Source organism: Ascaphus truei, chromosome 13 (genome assembly GCF_040206685.1).
Source record: "Ascaphus truei isolate aAscTru1 chromosome 13, aAscTru1.hap1, whole genome shotgun sequence".
Taxonomy (NCBI): domain Eukaryota; kingdom Metazoa; phylum Chordata; class Amphibia; order Anura; family Ascaphidae; genus Ascaphus; species Ascaphus truei.
The window spans coordinates 33,013,617-33,040,777 of NC_134495.1; the positions used below are offsets into that span (position 1 = coordinate 33,013,617).

General features: G+C 39.7%; 1 protein-coding gene across 3 annotated transcripts in view; it reads left to right on the forward strand.

Annotated features, from left to right (window-relative positions):
* The first annotated feature begins 2,301 nt into the window (after window positions 1-2,301).
* Window positions 2,302-27,161, forward strand: part of LOC142465108 (reticulon-4 receptor-like) — a 116,634-nt gene continuing 91,774 nt past the window's right edge. For all 3 annotated transcript variants that reach the window (XM_075569029.1, XM_075569030.1, XM_075569028.1), the window contains exon 1: window positions 2,302-2,843. Coding sequence is in view for 1 of the 3 variants with exons in the window: in XM_075569028.1 (XP_075425143.1) it covers window positions 2,822-2,843 (22 nt within the window). In the remaining 2 variants the exon portion in view is untranslated. The remainder of the gene's footprint in view (window positions 2,844-27,161) is intronic.

Genomic DNA, 27,161 nt, shown 5'->3' on the forward strand with positions numbered 1-27,161 from the left:
GCACAGTGACAAGCAATGTATTTTTTTTTTTTTTGCAAATGCTTGTTTTTATTTAATTGTTATGTTTTGGCTTTGTGGCTGGTTTATTGGTTTTATTTAAATGTTTTGGCTTTGTGGTTATTGATTTAATTTAATTGGTTTGTATTTTTGTTGTTTTTTTTTAGGTTGCCCAATGACTGCCATAGTGGCAAAGCTGGGCACGGTTTAACACTGTGTCACTGCGGGGGTGGAGGGTGGGGGTAGTTGCCCCGGGGAGGGTGGTTAGGCCTCCAAGGTGGTTAGCGGGGGAAGTGGGTTAATCCTTTAATTACTTGGTTAATTACTTACCTTATTGTAGCAGTAATAACTAATTAATCAGTAAACTGATTAAGGGGTTTGTGACCATTAGTTTTTTTTATTATTATTGTAATGTTCCTGCCCACGGAGGATGGGGAGGATGGGGAGGAAGACGAGGACGGCCTTCATCCTGGCAGGGACAAGTAGAACTTTTATTTACTTTATGCTGTCTAGTTTTATTTTTAATGGGCAAATGCACTATTATCCATATCTGGATAATAGTAATTTTGCCTATTACTGTACTGTATGTGTTGGGGGGAGTGGGGTTGTATTTATATACAGTATTGCATGGTAATTTATTTATTTTTTAATGGGGAAAAGTGCTATTAGCCATCTTTGGTTAATAGCACTTTTACCCATTCCTGTTATTGATACAGGGGATGGGTGAAGGTGGTAGTTATCCAGGGTGGGTGTTTAGGTCTTGCGGGAGGGTAGGGCGAGGGATTAACCCCTTCATTACCTTAGCGGTTGTAACCGCTAAGGTAATGAAGGGGTTAACTTCTACTGCTACCCTCCCGTAAGGCTTAAACACCCACCCTGGGGCAACTACCAGCTTCAACCACCCCCTGTACCAACCACTATGCAGTGCCTGCTATTTAACTCCTTCATTACCTTAGCGGTTAGCTGATAAGGTAATAAAACTGGCTGCAATTTTATTTTTACTGTACAGAATTGATACTGGAGGCCGGCGGGGACCCCACAGAGGAGAGGGAGGGGGGTCTCCGCAGGGTCCCGGCCGGCCTCCGGTATCAATCCTGTGCAGTTAAAAGAAAATGCTTTTATGCATCTTGCAATATCTTTAGCACCAGCCTTTAGCTGACGCCAAATTGTTGCAACATTTTACAATGTACAATAAGCTTATGATCACTTAGTGAATAGCAGTTTCTGGCAAAAAAAAAGCGATTTGGGGCTTTTTTTTAACTTGTCGTACGGTCATTTTTTTGCCAGAGTGTTATAGCAAAATAAAAAGCCATGATAGCGCGATACTGCTTTGCTATCAAAGTTTAGTGAATAGTAAAACAGGCTATAAAGGCATTTATAGTACTATAAGCCACTTATCGAAGTTTAGTGAATGGGCCCCTTAGTGTTCTATACTAATTGAAAGGATGAACACCTTCTGGAAGGTGGGCGTGACTAAATCTCTGCTGCACTACTTTGCAACAACCCATGCAGTTAACCCTTTAGGGGCCTTAACTCCTTAGTTGCTCATAGTAATCCGAGGAGGGGAGGGGTGTTACACGTGTACTAGTTTTCATTTAATAATAACATTTTTTATTTTCTTTATTAATGGTAGTTTTCACTTTATTAATTTCAAATAGATATCAAAACCGGTTTATTTTTTGGTCTCTGTTATTTTTATTGTCTAAAAAAAAAATATATAGGCAGAGCTTCTCTGCTTCAAAAACTTTTTTGGGGGGGACAAACATATGCAAAAAAAACCAGCAACAGTTTGATTTAAAAAAAAAATACATTTAAGCTATTACGTTTTTCCTTTAATAAACATGTTTTTTTTTTTTTTTTAATTATAGGTCTTAATTGGAGGCTATGTTTTAGTGTTTCCCAACTGTTAAAATAGAGCAAAAAAAATAGACTTGATTTACTAAAGAAATTTAATGCAAATAAAGGCTATGGCATTTTTTTAATATTTATAAATCTGGTGCAGTTTTTTCCCTGCACTTTTATCCTGTTTTTGCAGCTGGGATAGAAGTTACAGTATCCCTTGTAATTTGCCAACACTCTTTGAACTATGTGAACCAAACATGTAACACGTTTTCCTGCCTAAAACGCACCTGTTTCCTAGAAGGTAACTAATTAAAGATTGACATTACACTTGTTCTTGTATTGCAGATCTCTATTTCTGAAGGAGGAAAAAAAATCTATCACCTGCGATGTTTCATTATTCCAGTTTGTGTTCTGTCCCTCCCATCTGCTCTCCCCTCTCTTGTAAATCGGATCAAGCCTGATTCCCTTCACGTCAAACCACATGATCCCATAAAACATTCATCACCTCTCAATCCCTGATCCAGCTCCATAAAACATTCATCGTTGCTTTTTTTTTTTCTCTCTCCTTCTAGCTGCTTTACCATTGAGTCCCGTGGAAGGGAAAGACCAGCTATTTCTCAACCACAACGCCTGGGAGAAGAACTCAAGAGAAAGCACTTCTGCATTGTGAATGCATCTGAAAACGCTGCAAGAGCAAATTAACATCATTTTAATGGTGGATCTTAATATGTGCTGGTTGGGGAAGTAATTATGATGTTGGGAAAATGAGGGACAAGAAATGGATGCTCTGAATGGATGTTGAATACAAACTGGAAGATTTTTTTTTTTACCCCAAAGACTGCAGTTGAATGGGGAGTTTTATTTTGCAATATTTTTTCCAGTGTGATTTAATTTTTGCAGAAGTTTCAAATTCCCAAGGATTGTATTTTTTTTTGTTTTTGTTACATTGATCTTCAGTCTGCATAGACAGAGATATCCTAAAATGAAGAGAATGGTTGATAAAGGTAGGGTGCAATATGGTTTTTAAGTATTTTGTGCTTCAGCAGTATCTGCCAATATTGGATCATTTCTGGATGTGAAACGTGTGTTCCTGTTTCTGATTTGAACATTTTGAAGGAGATACTGTAGTTTTCGTGTTGTGTAAATCTTGTTGAAAAATACAACAGAAATATACGTGCATAATGTGGATTTTGAGTACATAAAAACAAGCAAAATACTTGCAGTTATCCAATACAGTCACTTTTTAGCATTGACTTTAAAGACATTTAAAAGTACACAAAAAAATACAGACGTCATTTATTTTTCGGGGTGCCTATTTTACCACTTCAGTAATATACTGTGCAAATGTTGTTTAGCAAGAGATCAAATAATTCAAGGGTGAGGCTTAGTAAATTCAAATGCACTCACTAACACTCACAACTACAGTACAATACATGGCACAAAGTAGGTCAGGATTCCAGAAGGACATTAGGCTTTATATTTGGCAGAGCAAATATCTTGCTGTGGATCAGTCCTCTCTGTGGGTGCTTATTTATTTATTTTTTGTTTTTGTTTCTCTAGTTCATTGTTTTATGCAGCATAATTAGTAAGAATGTTTTGGATTTGTATTATATAAAACACAAATGAATGTAATCATGTTAAAAAAAATATATAATTACTGTTCAAATCCAATAATAGAAAATGACTTGCTTGAGATAATCCCCCTCCCTTAGTACTTCCCCAGTTCATTATTTTATGTAACACAATTCTGCAGTTGTTGAAGGAATGTGCTAAAACGTAGGCATGTTAAAAAAAAAAGGAGGGTCTGCAAATAAAACTCATTCTGTTGGCTCCCATATGATTTTTGCAGTCTTACTGAATAAGGATTTAATGTCCATGTTTAAATGATGACTTAATAAAGCAATGGTAATATATTTGAAGGTGTGGACATGTAGTTTTAAAGCAGAGATATTAGTTATTAAACATTATTACAACTAGCATCTTAGATGCAGTATGAAAACAATGTATTTACTAGTTTGAAATCTGATACAGCTTTAATGTAACAGTATTGCCCTCGTTTTGCAGTCTTTAGACTTTGAGGAATACATTTCCACCTTGACCACTTACCAATTCCCTGTACCATGAAATACATCGCAGTCATGATACTGTACTGTAGGTCTGCTAATTCATGCTGATTGATTATACACAAGGCAGTCCATGCAAACTGAATGACATCAGAGAGGGCAGGATTTTAGAGTTTGGGAGCATTGTCATTCAAATGTGATGGTTAAATAAGGAGGCAAACCCTGACACATGCCTAAAACTTAATGTACTATGTTAAATGAACATGAAAACCACTGTGGTTCTTCTAAGAATAATCCATGTTCAGAGAAGTGCACCGGCATAACAAAATATTAAACACATGAAATGTGAAAATCTAGATTTAACCTATATCCTTTGCTGCGATTAAGTAGTTATGATTTTGTGAAATGAGGAACAAGAAATGAATGCTAAGAAATGATGTTGAATACAAACTCGAAGACTTGATTCATCCCAAAGACTGAGAGAGCAGTTAAATGTGGGATTTTATTTGCAATATTATTCCAGAATGTGATTCATTTGTGCTGAACTTTGATATTGCATAGGATTGCATATTTTTACATTGATTTTCAGTATGCGTATACTGTGTGTGTGTTTGTGTGTGTGTGTATAGATATATATATATATATATATATATATATATATATATATATATATATATATATATATATATTTAAACGTGAGCACACAAATCTCTACTTAATAGGTTCAAATGGAATAACAGAGTTGTTAGTGACTTTTAATGGCATCACCACTGTAACTAAATGGTTCACTTGCATTAGCAAAAGGAATCACTGCAGATTACCACTGCATCTGAGACTACATTCAAGTGTAATATAATGTGATGATGTACAGTAGCACACACTATGGTTTTGCTCATAAATGAAACATTTTGTAGCGAGGGAGACTCATTTTGTAAACCATTGACTTTTATTCCTGCTAAAACGTTCCTCTATACAACACGTGGAGATATACCTGAAAATACGCTAATTCAAATCATTTGAATATACTTTTCATATTCAAATTATCTTATTTCCCACGTATATTAGGTGTACTTGAGAGATATCTCTCATCTCCTCTCACCTCTATACCGTTTCTCTCCAGCAGAGCACTGCTATATTTCAGGGTCTGGATGTAAATAACACTAAGTTTAGCTATATCCTAACTAATATGGCGTTTTTTTTGTTTAAATTCAATGTCCGGATAACGCCACCTTTGCATCTTATTTTCATTAATGGTCATCATAGATAACGCACTGCTATTTATGGGAGAATGTATGACTTAAAGTTACATTATTGGCCTTTGAAGACATGTAGTAAAGTAAGTTAGGTTAATGGCATGTTAAGTCATTTAACAGAGTTTTGTGGATTTGGCTATACTTTATAACAATCTTCTAAGTTTGTCTTTGTAGATTTAGCTGCAAGAATTCATGGTTTGGGCCTTGGATCATTAGAGATGCCGGACAGCTGGCCAGCTCATAAATTTCAAATGCCCTCGGGGTGCCCTTGAGATTACGTTGCTTCAATTAACATAATATCATGTTTTATTGCACTTTAATTATACTAAAATAAGTATTATTCATTTTTATTTTGTCTGGGTGACGAGGAATAGTGATTTGTACCAAAGCTGTTGGGAGTTTGAACCTATTACTTTAATATTTGCACATTTGTTATTAGAAGTCCACACTATGAATGCAACAAGACTACTTCTCCAATGCGTGTTTATTAGATTGTTATAAAAGTGCAAGGTGGGTCATTTTCTAAAGCTATTGTTAAGGACGTCTGCCCTTTTTTTTCTCATGCAAGATGTTTTGTAAGCGTGCCCAGGTTTTGGGAAGGCTCGCTTTATCATCCTGATCGGAAGCAACTGTGAGAACATTTAATTGCTCTGTAGACTTCCTAATACCTGTGGGTAAAAATGTAGTCCAAATACCTCTCGTACATTAAACAACCTGTCCCATATTTACTGAAACTGTTCTAATTTTTTGGCTTAAAGACCACAAACTTTACAGAACATTTGGCCTGAAAATGATGAAGCATTTTAGGAAAACATCACAGACCTGTAAATAATTTATGTTTTTTTTTTTTTTTTTTTTTTTTTACATTTATGCCACTTTTTCGTATTCGACAAGACCACGAGTTAACTTCTTTATTGAAAATGCTGAAAATGATTGTTAAAGGAGCTGCAATACTGGTTGTCCTTTTATCACTAGTGATACTATATTGTCCAAAAGCATTAGTGGAAAGGTTAATGATTTAAATTAATATGATATATAACATTACAGTGCTACTCCCCCCCACCCCCCCAAAAAAATAAGTAAAAAACAGGAATTGTTATTTATGTTTTATTTATTTTTTTAAAACTTAACATTAGGCTTAAGAAACAATATCTCACATATTTTAAACCTAGGGATATTAACACATGTGTTCATGCTTTATTATTGCTCTCCATAATAAATAACAGATCCTTGTATTACAGAGGCTAATCCTGCTTTAGAGAACATAACATTAAATTAACATACATTAGCTGTGATGAAGGATTTAGAAGGTTAATTCACATAGTTATTAGAAGTTCTCTCTTTTTATTTAAATTGACTTAATATCTAGTTACTGAGTACAATTTAGGAGAATATTTAAATATCCAGGCAATAAACATGAGTTTGTTTTAGATTCCACATAAGGATGTTCACAAATTAAGTCCGATTTTCTCTAAAATGGCAGGCAATCTAATCAGATATCAGTGGTGGAAAGATGCAGTTACAGATGTACAGCAGCAGACGTTATTGCTCCCGATGGCACATTGTGCAGACACACACAATGCAGGCACCATTGTCTTGAAATTAGGCATACATTTACTTTCATTAAAACCTAATTTGGAGTCAGTTCTTTCTTATAATGTTTCTGAAAAGTGTATCCATCCTTGAGGTAGCATACAGTCCTTTAGAACTGCATCATGTGCCACATAAGTATCAGAGGGTGACACAGAAAGAGAAGGGGTGGCTCAGTGAGTAAAAACAGACTGGCACTGAGTTTGAAGCAGGGGAGCTCGGTTCAATTCCCAGTGTCTGCTTCTTGTGACCTTGGGCAAGTCACTTTATCTCCCTGTGCCACAGGCACCAAAAACATAGATTGTAAGCGCCACAGGGCAGGGACCTGTGCCTGAAAAATGTCTCTACAAAGCGCTACGTAAAACTAGCAGGGCTGTACTATTATTATTTATTATTACATAAGCAGTAGTCCATGCTACTCACACTTTTTGTTGGAGATTTTTTTTTAATCTCATTTTACTGTGGGGTCCACCAGAGATAATCTCTGCCGACCTCTGGAGTCCATCCATTTACTGATCGAAGAGCAGGTGTGGGCATGAGGCTAAAATACATACCAAGAGCACACAAAATTGCAGGGGTCGGGACTTGCTCTTGCAGCCAATAGAAAGTTGTAACATCATCAGCAGATGGCATTGGGTCTTTTTATCCATGGCTGCACTGATCAAAACTGGCACAAAAAAAGACAACAAATATCTCAGGTGGTCCCTGGATCTAACGGGCCACAGCTCCAGGGGACTGCATGGTCCAGGTAAGATACAAATGCATGGCCCACATTCTCCCGACTTGACTATTGCAACATTCTTCTGTCTGGCCTTCCTCCCTACTTCATCATCTTTTCAAAATACAGCTGCTAGAATTATCTGTCTGTCTTGCAGATGTACCTCTCCTCCTGAGATCTCATCAATGCTTATAACCTTATCAAAGTCTGTATTAGCTATACAATGATTCTTTCCATCAAGGCTCTATAGTCTTCCACCCACTTTTACATCTGAAGATTGTCTCCTCTCTGTTCCATTTACTTGTACAGCACGCTAACATCTGAAACCTTACTTACTTTTGTCTCTCCACATGTGGGACTCTTTGCCCCCCTAACATTGACCAATTCGGACCTATCCCCATTTCCAAAATCATGCCTGAAATCAGGTGATTTCAATTGGGGGTAGTGTTGGCTTGCTTCTCCTCACACTCCAATGCCCTTGCAGATGAAGCCAGACTAAGGGCTCGCTCAGACAGGCTGCTACGCCTACTTGCTAGCGTTCGCGCCCCTGCCATTCGCTCCTGCAGCACAGCAATCTGTGCTCAAACTGCAGGAGGCAGATCGCGGCGTTTGGGGGCGTGGCGGGGGCGTGTAACGAATGCGTCATGGAGCTGGTTCACCTTTATTGGCTGAACTAGCTCGCGTCACGCGACTGTAGCTCCAAATTTCAATTTGGGTTGTGCCGGCAAAATGTCGCAACGACAACGCTGCACTTTGCCACCGGTGGAGTTTTCAGTTTGAAAACTCACACCGCACAACCCAAATTTGTGGCGGACGTGCGCGCGCACGTTAGCGCTCGCACGTCGCATCGCCTTCTGTCTGAGCTCAGCCTAATTGTTTGCACTGCCAGCGGGAGCCGTAAAATCCTGACCCCAGCATCACCCTGGCAGCGGGAAATCTCCATGTGGGGGAACCCATTTGGAAGAACAGACCCCACACAGACAGCGACATTTTTTACTGTTCCCAGAGCCCCAGCATTTTGCTCTTTTCCCCTATGGTTCAGGAACAGTAGGAATGTACTCTCCCCCTCAGATGTGTTCTATGTGCTCCTAGTGCATTATTCCATTTTGGTTGTAAGCCCTGTAGGTCGGTGACTCCGTAACTCCAATTGTTAATTTCTTGTTTAACTGACTTCAAAAAATTTGCACATTACAGTATCGTACTGTATTGCTACTGTAATTCTGTAATGCGCTGCATACATTAATGGCATTATATAAATATACATACTGTACAGCCTGCATTATTTTCTGATTGTAATATAGAACTGTAAATGTGCAAAATATTATTGATAAAGTTGTTTGCTAAAATGATTTTTATCATAAAATACAAAGTAGTTAAAAATCAAAGTATGTATAAGCAAATTGTGGCTGTTTTTTTTTTTTTTTACAATACAATAGTGAATCAATGACACAATTGCATTCTTTTTTTTTTTCATCAGGCTACTGAAGCCACCTAGTGTTCTAAGTGCTGTATAAGCATTTTTCTATGCTTTTATATTTGGTGCTTTATATAATATATATAATTTTAAAATGAATATTAATCTTCCCATAAAATGAAAAAATTAGACATTAAAAAAAAAATATTCATTCAATGTGGTTATATATCAAGCCCAGAAAATGTGCATCTTACAGCAAGTAATATAACAACAAGAGATGTAAAATATTCATAAATAGTATTATAGTGTGCATAAGGTACTGTAAATAAGTTAAATCACAGGCATTATAAACTTGTCAAGTTTTCTGTACTTGTTTTATTTTATGTTTGTTAGCATACAGTGAAAAAGCATTGTAGTCACATTTTTCATACCTTGGCCATACTTACTGTTCTCAGTGCCGCGCGCATGCACGGCCAACGGACAGCATTGCTGCTGCATGCGACCACGCCCCCAAAACAAGTAAGCGACATGGGAGGATTAACTATATGTTAATCCTCCCAGGTCATCAGCCGGAAGAGGGACAGTCTTGAAGAGCTACGCAGAGAAGCTCTGCTCTGAAGCAGTCTCCATGTCTGTCTTGCCCCTTTATGATGTAGATGCCCGAGTATGAGTTTCTACATCATGAGGTGGAACACTAGATGTTGGGGACAGTAGGTAAGGCCAGAAACTGCATTTGTGTTAAACCATCCATTTTGTCTGTTCATAACCTGTTAAGATTCTGTAGTCAGCCTTTTGCTGAAATATAATTACTAATGTATTCAGCTTCTGCCAAAATACATTTCCTCTTTCCTTGCTAAAATACTTTTTGTGTTGTCAGTTTCCAACTGTTTTAGTCAGTAAACAATAAGACTGGTTCTCTGAGAGAGGTAAAATCGTCTAACAAAGTTGCTAGAGAAATTCAAGGTTTTTTGATAACAGACAATGCATGGGCTATGTATTTAGACAGTGCCTTTATTGGGAGAATTACGCCCCAAAATCATTCCACTAATATGTCTTGCCCATAAATCACGCCTCTAACCCAAGCCACACCCAGGTTACACCTACGTTACGCCTCTAACCAAACCTTTCTTTTTTCTGTATAAAAATCTTTACCCTTTGCTTAATAAACTGAGGCGGAAGGATTGAAACACTGTGTGTCGGTTCTTTCGTTTTACCGGGACTGTACGTTTATCAGATTGGAGATAACAGTGCTAGTGCGTGAAAAAGCTTCCCGGGGAGTCTGCAGCAGGGTGGTGCTGTGTGTTCATATCCAGTCACAGAAGCCTCCAGCTCATTGGCAGGGAAAAGGTTTCTTTCCCTAGAGGACCATATTTGGTCATCTACGTCATCAAGCGGGTTGGACAGGACATTTAAATGTCTTATCCAACCCCTTTAATGTAGATGACCGAATATGGTCCTATATTATTCCCCCTCGTGGTATAGATACCGATCTTTGGTTATCTACGTCATCAAGAGACAGACCAGACTACATTTCTTACCCTTTTCATTAACTTAATGGTTAACTGCTAAAGTAATGAAGGGGTTAACCCCTCCCACCCCACCCGGGAGGCCTAACACCCCTCCTCAGGGCAATTACCCCCTTCCCTCCCCCTTCCTCCACAAGACGAATGCCCAATATCCCTATTAGTCAAACGTGGCTAATAGTGATTTGGGGAATTTACCAAACAAATCAAAACACGTACAGAAAAAAAAACCTGCTAAATGTACTGTTTTCCGAGACACGAGTATGTTGTATGTTGTATGGAATTTGTTCGTCTGCGGCACGGAAAACTGTAAGTCTGGACACATATGTAATTTTTAACAAATAAAAAGTGTTTGTGTTTTTTGGAAATTCAAAAAATGACAAAAAGATACATGCTCTGGGTTTCTTTATCCATGGACCCAGGAGGAGATGTACTGTCAGGTGCTGTAGGTGGTGAAGAAGTACCCTGCGTGGTCTATAGTGAAGACCTCTCACAGTGGGAGGCGTATATTCAGGCATCTCGCTCTTGACATTTTATTGCAGTGCTGGTCATTAGTAGGACTTGATATGGACCTTTCCAGCGTGTTACCAATAAGTCCTTTCTTTTGTGGACCTTCGCGTGAACCCAATAACTGGGTTGCAGATCATGGTCAAGCTTCCTGGGCCTGGTGTGGCAAGGCTTCGCGCACCTGTGAATGAAAGGTTTTGACAGATGTCAGCAACGATTTAGAATACGAAACAGCCACATCATCAATTATGGTTAGACAGTGGCATTCAATTGAAATGGGAAGGGGGGTTTGGGAGCCTGAAAGGTCTCCCCATTAGAATCTCATGAGTTGAAAGTCCAGTCTTTCTGTTACATGTTGAGTGCATGCTCATAAGAGGAAGTGCATCAGACCACTTCATATTAGTTTCTGCACAGTCTGGCAAGTTTATTTTTGCGGATACCATTCTGTCTTTCAACTGCACCTGCACTCTCAGGATGATATATGCACATTGACATCTTTGATGTATTTTTAGTACCTCACAAAGTTTTGTCATAATAATTCCGGTAAACTGAGTTCCCTTGTCACTGTGTATGGTTAAGGGAATTCCGAACCTCGGGATCAAATCCCTTAAAAGACTTTTTGCATACTGTAATTGTGTCTGCATGGATAGGCTTCAACACAGCTAGAGAAAATGTCTAGTACAACAAACATGCTCATATTTACAACATTTCGGCATTTGTATAAAATCAACTTGCAGGTTTACAAATGGTCCCCACGGTGGGTGATGTGCAGCCTGTTTTGGTTTTAACTGCTTTGCCTATATTGTGTGCGCGACACATGGGGCATGTTTTGCAATATTGCTGACCACGCGCAGTAAACCTTGGCGCATACCAACATTTTTTCATTTCAGCAATCATTCCCACTCTATAGTAGATATTTCATGGTCCCGCTCAAACCTATCCTGTGAAGACTATGTGCTGCCTGGGAGAACTGCGTACAAGATAAAATTAGTGTAGCGAGGCACTGGAGATAGAACTCTTTATTTGGCGCACTAAAGTCAAGTGAATTGTGTCATGTAATTAATTTAAAACATAACATTTAATTTAATCTAATTTAAATTAAAAGAAATTGGCACTTAAGGTAAGCAGGTGAAAATGAAACAAGTAAAATACCAGTTCAAGGTGTTTAACCAATAGACCTGTCTGGTCGATAGTTCAAAGTGAGGGGTAACCAATCATATTAAGTTAATGAAATAATCCATAAATATACACACACCCAAAGTTAATGTGGGTGTATCATATGTCTGAGTTAGACCTTATTGAATTGGTAGTTACCTTTGATAAGCACAAGATTAATAGTACAGGTTATGCATAATAAGTATAAGCACTTTAGATGTTAATGAGTCCTGAGTAGACTCAGTGTAGTAAAACACTTTTCAAGGTAACTCATATAAGTGGGTTTGAAACAGGTTTGATAATCTATAAGACAAGATAAGCAAGTTTGTATAGCAATTGTGTGGCTTGCAAAAATGTCTCATTTACAGCATATCACTTTCTTTAAGTTCTTGCCACTTAGAAAGTACCATGTATCACTTTAATCCTACTGTTCCAACAATAATGGTCAATCTTGTAATATGTTGAACCCATATATGTGAAAACCCCCAAGGTAACCATAGCAAAAAAGCATTGAACACTCAGCAAAGATACATGCAACACAATGGGAGACAAGGTTAAACAAACCTGCCCCGATAATTGATGTATATAAAATCCATTGTGCAGACACTGAAAAATGTCCAGATTTACTTGTATGATCTACAAGGAAGATGATTAATCAAGCTATATATCTTAGCAGGTATAATCCCTGCAGCTAATTACCTGTGATGGTATGCAAATTTAACAATAGCAGTGACACAGGGTCCTGTGTAATCAGCCTTACAAAATGCCACGTTTAAGGCATATCAGGATACAACACAAAAATCGGTGGAACCAAAAAAGCCTATTTTGGGGTAAAATACATGAAGGGCTGAATAATATAGCTGGATAACTACTGTAAGCAGGTCTATTCCCTGCAAATAATCATCTGTAGTACTATGCAGACATAGTAATAACAATGGCATGTAAACTTGTGTAAGATGCCACATTTAAGGCATATCATGGTGCATATCAAAATCGGCAAACAAGGAACCTACATTCATATTAAAGATAGTCACTGATATACTGTGGTATACAGTAAATATAATTCAAGTGTGTGTGTGTGTGTGTGTGTGTGTGTGTGTGTGTGTGTGTGTGTGTGTGTGTGTGTGTGTGTGTGTGTGTGTGTATATAATATTTTTTTTATTTATTTAGAAAATGTTTTATCAGGAAGTTAATGCCGAGGTATTTAAAACTAATAACAGGAGTTAGGGTGGTATTAGCGTTGGTTCTGATATGGAGCTCAGTCATTGGAAGCGTTAAAAATTTAGCCTTGGTCCCAAATACTATTGTTACAGTCTTGTCAGTGTTTCAAAACAGTTTGGTTTTGGAAATCCAATTATCAAGTCTCAAAAAGTCAGATTGAAATATGTGTTCAAGGTTGGAGAGGCTATGGCTGTGTGCATATAAGATTGTGTCATCTGCGTACATGTGTATTGAAGCTCCCTTACAAGCTGTAGGAAGATAATTGATGAGCACGGAGAAGAGTAGGGGACCCAGAACAGAGCCTTGCGTGACACCACAGATGATATCCAAGGGGTTGGAGTTAGATCTTGAGATAGACACATGTTGGGATCTACCTGATAGGTAGGAATTAAACCAGGTTAAAGCATGCTTCCCTATTCCAGAGCACTGGAATTTGTTAAGCAAGATAACATGATCAACAGTATCAAAACCCTTTGCAAAATCTAGGAATATTGCACCAGTGTGTTGTTCCATTCTGTACTGGATTTCATTGCAAACTTTTAGCCGGGTACTGTAGTTACAGTGGAGTGTTTAGGGCGAAAGCCAGATTGGAATTGGCTATGGAAATTTGTCTTAATATAGTAATCGCTTAATTGGGAGTGAACACATTTTTCCATGACTGTGGATAGTATTGGGAGAATAGAGGTTGGCCTGTATTTAGAGACAGTGTTTTTGTCACCACTTTTGAAGATTGGGACAACTCTGGCAGTTTTCCAGGTCTTAGGGATATGGCCTGCAGACAGAATAGCGTTGACTATGGAAGCAATTGGTTTGGCAATGGCTAGGGCACCAAGTCTTAGGAACTTAGATTTCAGTAAGTCAAGTCCACATTGGCTGCTTAGTTTTAATTTGAGGTGTGCTTGTGTAATCTCCTCTTCGGATACTAGGACAAATTGAAAATTGTGAGCAGTGTTGGGAGAGGGTGGGGCTATAGGGGTACTCTCAGAATGAGGTTCATATTTGTGGTTTGGGTTACGTTTTGCTAATAAGTTAGTACCACACCCCACAAAGTAATCATTGAATGCATGTGCAATGTCAGTGGTATTTATCAGAGTAATATCCTCTTTATTTAAAACCAGAGACAGAACATGAAACACAGAGAGAGCTCAGTGCACATCCAATGAAACTTATACACGGTACAGTGCCTAAATATATATGTATAGATATCTTTTGAATAAAATGGTCTTTTAGTTTAACATTTTGGGCAAAGTGTTGTAAGCCCCTGAGCCACTACACGGCAGACCACATCTCAAGGGTACCTAACACTAATATAAATTCTTAATAACCTGTGCATCACCAGGAAGAATGATTTATAATAAATCTGTCAAAATTAGTTACAAAGTTCTAAGTCTGATTGAAGCTCTTATTAACCTGTACATTACCAGGAAAAGCACCCTGTATTAGATTTGTCACAATCAAACTGTAAGCAAAATGTTAAACTAAAAGACCATTTTATTCAAAAGATATCTATACATAAATATTTAGGCACTGTACCGTGTATAAGTTTCACTGGATGTGCACTGAGCTCTGTCTGTGTTTCATGTTCTGTCTCTGGTTTTAAATATATATTGCCATGCTCAGTAGCACTCCTCTGTGACACTTATATGCTTATATATATGTTGTGGTTATATTGGAGGTTCAATATGAGCTTGTAGGTGTTCTGTATGTTTTACAATTCTTGTTCAGCTGGTCATGGCTGATTTGGAGGGTGGCTCCTCCTCCCTAGTTTGAAGCTCACCTCGCCCACTTTTAAATGGTTAAAAGCTCACTCCATTGCATCTCCCACTCTCAGGGGATCTTGCTTGCTTACAGTTTGATTGTGACAAATCTAATACAGAGTGCTTTTCCTGGTAATGTACAGGTTAATAAGAGCTTCAACCAGACTTAGAACTTTGTAACTAATTTTGACAGATTTATTATAAATCATTCTTCCTGGTAATGCACAGGTTATTAAGAATTTATATTAGTGTTAGGAACCCTTGAGATGTGGTCTGCCGTGTAGTTGCTCAGGGGCTTACAACACTTTGGCCAAAATGTTAAACTAAAAGACCATTTTATTAAAAAGAATCTATATATATATATATATATATATATATTTAGGCACTGTACCATGTATAAGTTTCATTGGATGTGCACTGAGTTCTGTCTGTGTGTCATGTTCTGTCTCTGGTTTTAAATATATATTGCCATGCTTAGTAGCACTCCTCTGTGACACTTATATGCTTATATATATATATGTTGTGGTTATATTGTGGGTTCAATATGAGCTTGCAGGTGTTCTGTATGTTTTAATATCCTCCTTAGTTAGAATATATTGTTGATAACCTTGATATATGTTGATATATATATAATATAATATAATTATATAATATATAGTCATGGTGAGAAAACAAACAATTATTGTTCCTGCAAAAACTAATTTAATAACAATTTCCTTTTCTATTCTTATCATTATAACTAATCTGAATACTTTCAAAATTTGTATAAATGCATTTCTTTAAAACTAATTTGAAATTACCGTTTTAGATTTCTAGCCAACTTGTTTCTGGGTTAATGGTTCATGTCTGGAGTATGTACTGCACATATTTCTGTGTAGCTTTCAGAAAAGTAGAAAGGGGGGGGGGCGTGAGGCTACTGCAGTTCTGGGTGATGTCAGCTGAATTCTTTCTACCTTTAATTTGGATTGAGGTGGAAATTTAGTAGGAGGAAGAAAGTCAGTCTGGTTAAGGGAGTTCATCGCCTGGCCAGTATGATGGGGACACTCATTTTTTTCCATTGACCGGGCCGATTAGAAAAATGGCAAAGACCAGGTGGTCTTCCTGTATTGTCTCTTCATTGTCCTCCTCTCTTTCCATGGACACCAAACCTTCCTCAGCCCTGTCCATGAAACTGGTGTTGGTTAGTTCGTGTTTGTGATGGGAGTCTAGGATAGAGAATTATGGGTGCACCCTTAACATTTTGTGACATTTCATTTTTGTTCAGTTACCTTTTAATTGTATACTTAATTTATCTAAGAAGTCCTTGAGACTCAACCTGAGATTTGTACTGCACCGACACACTTTATTCGAGCAAATACCCAGTATGTACCTGGCAGATACCTGGAATGCGCCGCTCCTCACCTCTGACAAGCCCCGTTGTGTTTGCCTTCCCAGCCTGGGTTCATGCCTGGCTGATGGGCGGCTGATCTGTTAAATGATAATGATTAGGATTTAATAGGCTGCAATGCTTCGCGTGTCTACCAGATGGCATAAATTCATGAATTGTAATGCAGTATATATATATATATATACTGTGCAGTATTGCAGCCAGCGGGAATAAAATGCTTCAATCCCTGCCTGAAAAATAACCCAATGCACTCGGGCAGAAAACAGTCACAAACCTCAATACACCCGGGTATTCCCGAATTCGTGGGACTAGCCGAGCTCGAATAAAGTGTGTCGCCAGTGTACACCTTTTTGATGTTTCATTGTACCAGTTCTAGTACGCTTCCCATTGATTTTTGGAATGTTTTGGAGCCATTGTTTTTCAGACAGTCTCGTAAATGAAGGATCTTTCCCCAATCGAAAGAACCGTCATCTGGAAATTGCAAATTTGGATCATAGCGCATAATTATATTCCATTTTGGTAAGAACTTGCAAGTTTCTGGATGGTAATTTGTATACATATAATGAGCCAGTGTTCCTTTAGAAGGAATTGGACCTAAAAAAAAATTCTCCCTTTTCCCATGATTCAACTTCCACACAAGGCTTTCACACAAGGCTTTCACAAAAAGGTAAGACTTATTAAGGGGTGCTCAGATCCATATTAGTCTCATCAAGGGCTCAACAATCTAAATTGACGGCATCGAGATTAAACCATATCGGGACCTGATTCATAGACCACTTACAGTATGACTGTGGAGACACGGGTAAGGTAAGACTGTGACGTTGATTACCCTGATGATGCCATGCTTAACCTCAGTCACAGAGCCTCATGGGTTCAAAGACTATCCTACCACAGACGCAGGGGTATTTCTGAAGGTCCAAAGATTTCACCATACACCCTTGCTTTCGCCTTATACAAAGTGGTGTGGCTGCATATGGTTTACACACTTCTTTCCATAGTAATTTATTGCAAATAATTTTTTTTACATCTATGACTAACAACCTAACAAACGATTTGGGGAACTATTTTCCCTCTGAGGAGCTAAACCAGCAGATTTTTCCCTCTGAGACTCGTAGTCCAGGCCCTGGGGAAACAGCTCTTGGGACCCGGAATCAGGTTGTTTCCCCTCTGAGGCTCGTATCCTCAACCCAGAGAAAACCACACCTTGGACTATCCCGCACACAGAGTACTAACAGGTTTTGCCAAAAGCAGCATATCAACACATCCTCTTACCCAGACACCCACACAGATTTTTGAAAAATGTATCTTATTATTGAGGCGCCTGGGGTTTGGGCAAAAAGACCTTCTGACACTCCTGGAATCCCCACAAAGTTTTAGCTATCCGGGTCACGGCACCAAATTGTGGAAGAAACGAAGTCAACTCTGACTTTAGGGAAACAGTCTTTCTGAGACTTTTATTGATATTCCTAAACGGTAGCAAGAGAGACATTATATACGGTCAGACGTTTAGTCTGATTAACATAAGTACTAAAAATATACTCTTAAACCGTCCATTTTATACCAAAAAATTATCAATATTACACCGTGTCTTGACACTAGGTGGTTACTTACGGTTTCTAGCAGTTCTAGTTATTTGATATAAATTAGCATATGTTCTTGCAAATGAGATACAGGCGACAAAAAAAGCACAGACATGGCAAAACACATTTTACCCCATCTCCAGGATAAGGTATGTCTCTTGGCTTTCTGTTCACCTGCCCCCTTTATCTCCCTGCTCACACGTTCTATGAAAAAAAGTTCAAATTGAAGGCTGTGGTTTAAGATAAAGTAGAGAATAAACATGTTCTTACAAAACGCCTACACAGCCCTTGAATACCAGCTTCAGCAAGAACAAGTACTTACCCATAACCTCATGCCATAGTAAAGCAAGAGTCTATATTTCAATTCTACAGCAGCAGTTTTTAGGTTTATGACAAGCTTTTGGATCAGTACATTTTGGTTTGATATGTAACAGAATGCATGTACAGTAACATTACTAAATTACATTCAACACACTTTAATGTCATTCTTGACAATCAGTTTCTAATAAATAAAATATACTTTGATAGTTTTTTTATATGCTTTTTGAAAACTTTTTACTACTTCAAAGTGCTGCAAGTTGCTGTTGTTTAATAGTGGGGGGTTGGAGGAAGTGGGTGGGGGGGTTGGAGGAAGTGGGTGGGGGGGCTGGGGGAAGGGGTGTTGTCAATGTCTGCCTGCTGAAAAAATAGTGCATTACTTGGTTGGTAACAGTCTAAAATCGGGAAGTTTTTTTTAACTAGTATTCAGTCGAAGGGGCCAAATGGTAATTTGTGGTTTGGCAATTTGATTAGGGTTATGACTCAATTTGCCTTACCTGAAACCTGTTACTTAGTGGGGAATGTTTCATGGAGATATATACTACATACTAATGCTAAAAGAATGGGATTGAGAGGCCATTCTATTAGATTTATTTTTAAAGAGGCATATATTTATCATTCATTTAAAGCAGATGTTCAGCATGTATTTGTATGTACAAATGCAGCATATTGTATCTATAACCTGTCGCTACACATGTGCGGGTGAAACACGGACCAAAAGTCGAGGTATCTTCCTGCATGTTTAATTCTCCTGCATCACGTGACAGGGACATTTAAACACACAGGAATCAGGAGGTCCTAGGGGCTGAAAATAATGTGGTCAGCTCCAGAGACATTCTTCCATAATGTTAAAAAAGTCAAATAAAACCTGCGCGATCTCCTGTTAGAGGAGCACAGAGAGAGTGATTGATTTTGTCCACTCTTACTGTGTCTCACAGGCAGGTGAAGCAGGGTAGGATTCCCACAGCGGGAGTCCCATTCAGAAGCAGGGACCCCCGCTGGGTTAATCCTTATGGGCTGTTAGTCTAGTCGTGGGGATTCCGCGGACATGCGGGTGCCATGACCGTACCCTTGGCGGATTCCATGCCTACTACGCGACCAACCATCACGCTACATCTGTAGTAAAGTTATTGACACTCAATATCCTGTAGTACAATGACATTTCCATTTTGTTTTTCTATTTACTTTAAAATACAATATTTCCCTTAACATTTTTAGATGACAATGCTAATGTCTGCAGCCTGCATGAAGTGTTATCCATGTGATCTCACACTAGATTGCTGTCTCGACTATTTCTGAAAAAATGTATTAGCATTGTTTTGTAAAGTTTTCAAAATATAACACTTAATTTAATCCAGTTAATTCAATAAGACTGTTTTGTAGGATTCAAATTCAAGAACCTGTCTCTCTGTCTCTCTGTCTCTCTGTCTCTCTGTCTCTCTGTCTCTCTGTCTCTCTGTCTCTCTGTCTCTCTGTCTCTCTGTCTCTCTGTCTCTCTGTCTCTCTGTCTCTCTGTCTCTCTGTCTCCCTGTCTCCCTGTCTCCCTGTCTCCCTGTCTCCCTGTCTCTCTGTCTCCCTGTCTCCCTGTCTCTCTGTCTCCCTGTCTCCCTGTCTCCCTGTCTCCCTGTCTCTCTGTCTCTCTGTCTCTCTGTCTCTCTGTCTCTCTGTCTCTCTGTCTCTCTGTCTCTCTGTCTCTCTGTCTCTCTGTCTCTCTGTCTCTCTGTCTCCCTGTCTCCCTGTCTCCCTGTCTCCCTGTCTCCCTGTCTCTCTGTCTCTCTGTCTCTCTGTCTCTCTGTCTCTCTCTCCTGCATAAGGAGAAAACTCAAACATATAACTCTCAGAAATTTAACCTATAGCAATATACAGTAAAATATTCTAATGTATCCTAAAGTCCATAAATTAACCATGTTACATTTAATAATGCATGCATCTGATGCTAAAAATACTTGAACTATTAATATAAATAATTGGAAATGTTATTAAAAGTTAATGTGGCTATGGAGGGAAATGCTGGGATGGAAGACCAAGTCTAGAATCAAATAAAAACATAGGGAATACATCAAATGGGTGCCCTATTTGTATAAGCTCACTGACACTAAAAGAGTTTAGGGATTGGTAACAAATCTGTACAAAAATTATAGAAACACTGCAAGGTCAATATCAAAGTTATGACCTTTAGGGGCCAAAGACTTAATTTTGTGAATCCACAATGATTCCTTGTGACGTAACTGTTTGACTCTCTCACCTTCTATCAGCCTTTGTCTAGGTTAACTACCTCTATACTTATAATTCGGGGAGAATGTTTTTTCACTCCTTGATAAAGTACAGAAGTGTACGAAACGCGTAGGAGAGCCATGTGTACCTCCTTTATTAATCATTTTTCAATACATTTCTCTTGTTTTGGACCCTACTTCCCTGGTTGTGCGCTGCTTTCCCACATTTTTTTCTTATCTACCTCTATACCTCTAATCTTCAGACCCTTGCTGCTATTGTTATATTTCTCTGCAAAGTGTGTGGATAACCCATGCTGTAGAAAACCTTGATCAATATTTCTTTTGTGATCAGCAAATCTAACTTTGAGGTATTTTTGACATGCCAATATATTGTTCGTGACAAACAAACTCTAAAAGATACACTACATACAGTATGTACTGTAGTGTCGCAGTTAATTAATTGTTTAATCTTGAATACTTCACCCGTGATGTTCGAACTAAATTTCTTAACATCTATTTTGTCACTAAAACTAAACATATTGCACCTTCCTCCCACGCAGACAAAACACCCAACTATTTATAAAGTGGTATCCTGAAAGTCAGAGATCTGTCTTAGCTGCATGGGAACCAAACGATTGTTGAGGTTCCTACTTTTCCTAAAAATTAACTTGCAAATTGGAAGGTAAAATCCTTTCCAACAGTGCACCATTTTCTAAAAGGTCCACATGTTTATTGAAAACTATCTTCACACTTCCAGCTGTTATATTATATCTAGTAATAAATGCAGTGTTTCCAAAAGAGTCCTCCTTCCCATTCTTTAAAATTGTATGTTTTTGAAGGAGCTCTTTATCATTTTGTCCAGCTCAAAACAGAAATTCTTGAACTAACTCTTCATCATAATTCTGTTTGAGAAATCTCTGTTTAAACACTGCAGATTGAGTCTCAAAGTCTTCCTGTCTGGAACAATTCCGTCGTAGTCTTTGAAACTGCCCATATGGAATATTTTGAACCCACTTTGGATAGTGATCACTATGGGCATCCAAGTAGCCATTCACATCCTAAAATTACGAGTGTGTATATTGCCATTCATATGGAACAGTTGAAGATCAAAGAAGTTCATATTTTCAGTACTAATATTACAGGTGAACATGAGCCATATCCATCACAAAACCAATGTTTCGGTCCTTAAAGGAACCTTCTTCAGGCAGTGCAATAAATGGGACAACAAATTTGACTTCTAAACACCATATCGCCCGAAAGTGAAAGAAAAGCATGCCTCCAGAGGCCCCAGCTCCATTACATTGCTAGGAAATGAAAATAAACATTCCAAAAGTTAAAATACAGATTCATTCTCCCAATAAGTTGGTCTGACACAAGTTTCTTGCATTTCAAAATATTTATTCTTCCTAGAGGCAGTTACAAGCTTCAGGCAAATACAGCAAACCGGTGGACAATGGAGAACAGTCTTGGGCTACAGTATGTATTTCTATTCTATTCTGATGCATCTACTCTCAAACAGGATTCATATAGTTATTTCCTAGGACGGGACGAAACGCGTCAGAGGTCAGAGGTCTCTCTGTGATGTTCAGCATCCTTGTTTAATAAAACTGATTTTAACCTTCTTTTTTGGCTGAGTTCCTATCCACGCAGTGACCGCCTACAATTCATCGATTTTAGGTACTAAATTAACCTATTCATGGACTTTTGGCATTAATAAGATTTAGTAAGCCGAAAGGTACTGTTCTAAGAAAAACAATATGAAAGCCTAGGCGTACAGCTCATATTCCTATCTAAACCTTGGATACATGAGATGTTATATGTACCAACTTACTCTCACGTCCCACAATCAGTTTTGCAAACTAACATTACAGAATAGAGTCTGTGTAACAAAATAGATTATAGCAGACAGAATGGATTTTGTATCACATAAATTAAATGTGCATAAGGGACTCTGAATCACAGAAAGCCATCTTCACTTCAGGAAACAAAGAATAAACAACCACATAGTGGTATGTGCAAGTACCTTGTGTCAAAGAAACAAGTTGACTAAAGCCATTTTGAAACCACTAAGTAACAAAACAATATCTATCTAATGCAGGCGTGCACAAACTGGGGGGCAAGGGATTTTTCTGGGGGGGTGCGGTGGTTGCAGAGGCCCCGCACTCTTCCCCAAGGTATTTAAATTAAATGCTGGGGGACTGCCCGAGGCCTCGGCAACTTCACCTACCATGATTCAGAGGCTTGGTGTGACACGTCGCCATGGCAACGCGGCTTCAAATAACGCTGCGGGGTCATGTGACTTCACATGACCCCATGGCATAATTTGACACCCGTCACCATGGCAGGGTGGTGTCATTTGATGCCGGCAAAAACAGTGAGGGGGGCACGAGCACTGGAGGGAGCAGGCACAGGGCGCAGCTCCAAAGGTTTCCACACCCTTGATCACATCCCTCTGTGGTAGACTAAACGGTCTATCACTCACCCAGGGACAGCCAATGAGAATGCACATTGGCAGTGTAACATTTCAGTGTTACATATGAAGTGTCTGAGTTAAATTTGGTGCTGAATTGGTGGTGAAGAATACAAGAACTGGACTCTGCACTTTGGGCAGGGATTTCCTTTCCTATTATCTGACTTTTCTGCACTTATTTTATTCTTATAATTCCTTGTACTGTATTGTCTTTATAAAGCGCTTAGTGCACTGTCTGGACTATATAAATAAAGATATACATACAAAAATAGACTGTGGTAGACTGAGTTGCCTCTCACTCACCCAAGAAACACTGGGGGAGAGGATTTTAATGGCAGTGAAGACAGCAAGGAGATGAGGAGACAGGTGAGATGAGTAGGAGAGGAGGGATGTACAGATACCGTAAGAGAGAGAGAGTGCAAAGAGGAGCATAGCATGATGGAGTGGGGAGGAGAGACAGCAAGTAGGTGAGATGAGACAGAGAAACCATGGAGAGCAGTGTGCACATGGCGGAGGAAAGACAGAAATGTGAGGAGGAGTAGGAGGAGGAGGAAACAGAGGGACAGCAAGGAGAGGATGAGACAGATGAGTTGGAGAGAAGGGGATGTAGTGTGCACAGAAAGGATCAGACACAGTAAGGCAGGGAGTGCAAAGAGGGGAGGATAGAGTGCAAAAAGGAGCAGGGCATGATGAAGTAGCAACAGCGAGGAGAGGAGAGAGAGAGAGATAAAGCAAGGAGAGGCGGATACAGTTAATTAATTAAGGGATGAGGAGGAGGAGGGAATGGGAGCAGTGTGCACATTGGGCAGAGGGAAGGCAAAGAGAGGGGAGGAGAGGCAGGAAGGTCAGTAAGAGGAGGAAACAGAGAGACAGCAAGGAGAGGATGAGATAAGTAAGAGGGGAGGGAGTGTAGTGTGCACAGAGAGGAGCAGGGAGTGCAAAGAGGAGCATGGCATGATGGAGTCGGGAGGAGAGATAGAGAAACCACAGAGAGCAGTGTGCACATGGGGAAGAAAGACAGAGATTTGAGTGGAAGGAGGAAACGGAGAGACAGCAAGGAGAGGGGAGACAGATGAGTAGGAGATAAGGGGGTGTAGTGTGCACAGAGGGGAGCAGACACCTTAAGGCAGGGAGTGCAAAGAGGGGAGGAGTGTAATGAGTGCTCACCACAAACAGGACGGGACCACAGGGCTGAGGTGGGGATGTTAGAATACACCAACCAACAACTGTGCAAGCGTGTCTGGATTGCAGAGTCGTATTTGTGTAGCTGGGTCAGGGTAGGAGAGGTCAGAACAGTCGTGATACTCGCCGTGGTCTAGGATTGGAGAAGTCGGGTGGTCGTTGTGCGTAGCCGGGGTCCAGGAGTAGAGAGGTCAGAATGGATGTTGTGCGTAGCCAAGGTCCAGTGGTCAGAGAATGCAGAGGTCCGAGTGCAAGCTGAGGTCAAAAGTACAAGAGAGAGCAAGACAGAACAAAAGCAGGGCAGGAATGCTTGAAGCAAGCACTTAAAACATAAACAGTGGTTTATGCTCAGCCAATTTGCCTAGAGGCTGGCTGAGCATATAAAGAACAGAGAGCCAATGGGAAGGCTGCAGGCAAAGAGTCATCACACAAACTGTGTACTGATAGGCAAGGGTGGAGTGTATCACAGCTGTTGAATAATGAATGTTGTTAGCATTAACCCCTCGAGTGTTTCTGGTCATGTGATACCGACGTGTAGTGGAGACAGGAGCGTCCTCCTCAATGGATGCAACGTGGGGGTGGAGCCTAGGTCCGGTGCCTGCAAGAGTACTGCAGCGCTTCTGTGAGGGGCATCACCCAATGCATCATGGGATGCATCACGGGGGGCGGGACAGAGGTTCAATCCTCACAAGGAGAGAGTGCAAAAGGGAGCAGGACATGATGGAGAGACAGCAAGGAGGGGAGAGGAGAGAGAGACAGCAAGGAGAGGAGGAGACAGGGATGATGACGAGGAGGAGGGAATGGAGAGCAGTGTGCACATTGGGCAGGAGGGAAGGCAAAGAGAGGGGAGAAGAGACAGCAAGGTCAGTAGAAGGAGGAAACAGAGAGACAGCAAGGAGAGGATGAGATAAGTAAGAGAGGATTGAATGTAGTTTGCACAGAGAGGAGCAGGGAGTGCAAAGAGATGGGAGGAGAGAGTGCAAAGAGGAACAGGGCATGATGGAAGAGAGTAAGATGCGGGAGAGGGGACTTCAATTATAATTGGCTGCGTTAGCCAGACGTTTGTATACTTGGGACACACGCGCGCACGGCCTTGAGCGGTGGCGCGGCAGACTAGGGAAAAAACAATAAAATTGTATTTTCACGCTGTTGCCATGCCGCGAACCAATCACAGCGCGGCCTAACGCTGTGATGTCAGTCACGCCCCCTAACTGCACGTAATTCTTTCCATTTAGAGACGGTGTATAGAAAAGGCTTGAAGATAGGCAACCGGGTATGAAAATAAAAACCCATAAAAGGGCATTTATTTCATCACAAATAAAATGTAAAAAAGAATCACATCCAGGCAGTTTGGGCATCTTTCTACGCCTTTGTCAATATACGTCGCCTACTGTACGCATCACAGTTATTTAAATATCAAAAACAATCCGAATACATCCGACATCAAACAATTAAAAATATATATACATACACAATCACAGCAAATGGTATTATAAGAAAGCAGACTGATTACATCCATGATTAATCCCAAACTTGTCTGCAGCTCTCAATTCTTAAATCCAGTAAGCCTCTTTTTGCAATAAAAGTTGTTTTAAATTGACTCCTCTTGTCTTTGGTATCATATAGTCAATACCAATGAATTTAAAATGACAGAGCGATGTCCTGCTTGATAAAAATGAATTGCCATAGGATTGATTTTTGTCCCAATTCCTTTTTCTTTTGTTAACGATGAATTTTTTTAAAGAGGTTTCTGTTCATAGTGGGCTAGAGGCTCTGTTAGCCTATTTAATGTAACGCTGTCAACATTAAGGTTACGTTACTTCAAAAGCCTTGGCACTAAAGAGAATAATGTTACAGTATAATAACATTGAGTTAACCACTGAAATAACATATTAATACATTTCCTAAAGATGTTATGGTAACGCATTTGCAAATAAGATGTGAATGACCCGTTAAGCCTGGGACATAGTGCCCCAAACAGTGCTGAGGCGCGCTGAGGCTCAGGGAAAGCGGTGCTTTCCCTGGCCTTACACAGCGCGCCATCAGGGGGCGGGCTGGGGGCGGGCCAGTGACGTCACGGAGCTGGTTCGCCCTCATTGGGTGAACCGCTCACGTGACCGGCCCTGCGCTCCGGCAAGCGGGGAAATTTCAAAATGCCGTCAGACACACGCTTCCCCAAGCGTGCTGACGCGTGCGCGAGCCCCTACTAAAGCCGCTCTAATTGCGTCTGTAGGTGCTCAGTGCTGAGCGGGAGCGCGCTTCCGCCAGCAAGCGGTAAGCATGTCCGAGGCCTTAGCCTATCATGGCAGACCAGCGAAATTCTGTTAAGATTAGCACAAGGAAAAATCAATAGGCCACACCTAAACTTGCGTTAATCACCTCCAGACCATGGTAATCTTTCGTTATTTCAGTCAATAGACTATAGTGAAAAAGGAATGTAAAAATAAAGTTACCCTAATATATTATTTTGGTATGGTACCTAGCACTTTCACTTGAAATAGTTATGTGTCAGGGCAAAATATATATTAACAATTATATACCATTCAGTAACACCTCACTCAACAGGTGATTCTTGTTAAAGTACAGTATAATTTAGGTCATGTAATAAAATGTATAAAGTGTTTATTTATTTAAAGTTAATGTTGGATATATTTTGAAAAGTTACCATGATAAAGAAGTTTATATTGTGCACTTACCAAATGATGTGTGTATAATGACATTTAGGGACAAAAGTGCCACAGTGCCACTTAACTTGTTACTTTTGACAAGTATATAAACACACTTGATACAGTTTTAAAATAAACATCTCCTCACCCTAGGTCAGGGGTCTCCAAACCTGTCCTCAAGAGCCGCACACAGGCTTGACTGAGCCACTGATTGAGCCACCTGTGCTGAAACAGGGCTATCCATAAAAGCTGGCCTGTGTGCGGCTCTTGAGGACTGGTTTGGAGACCCCTGCCCTAGGTGGTAT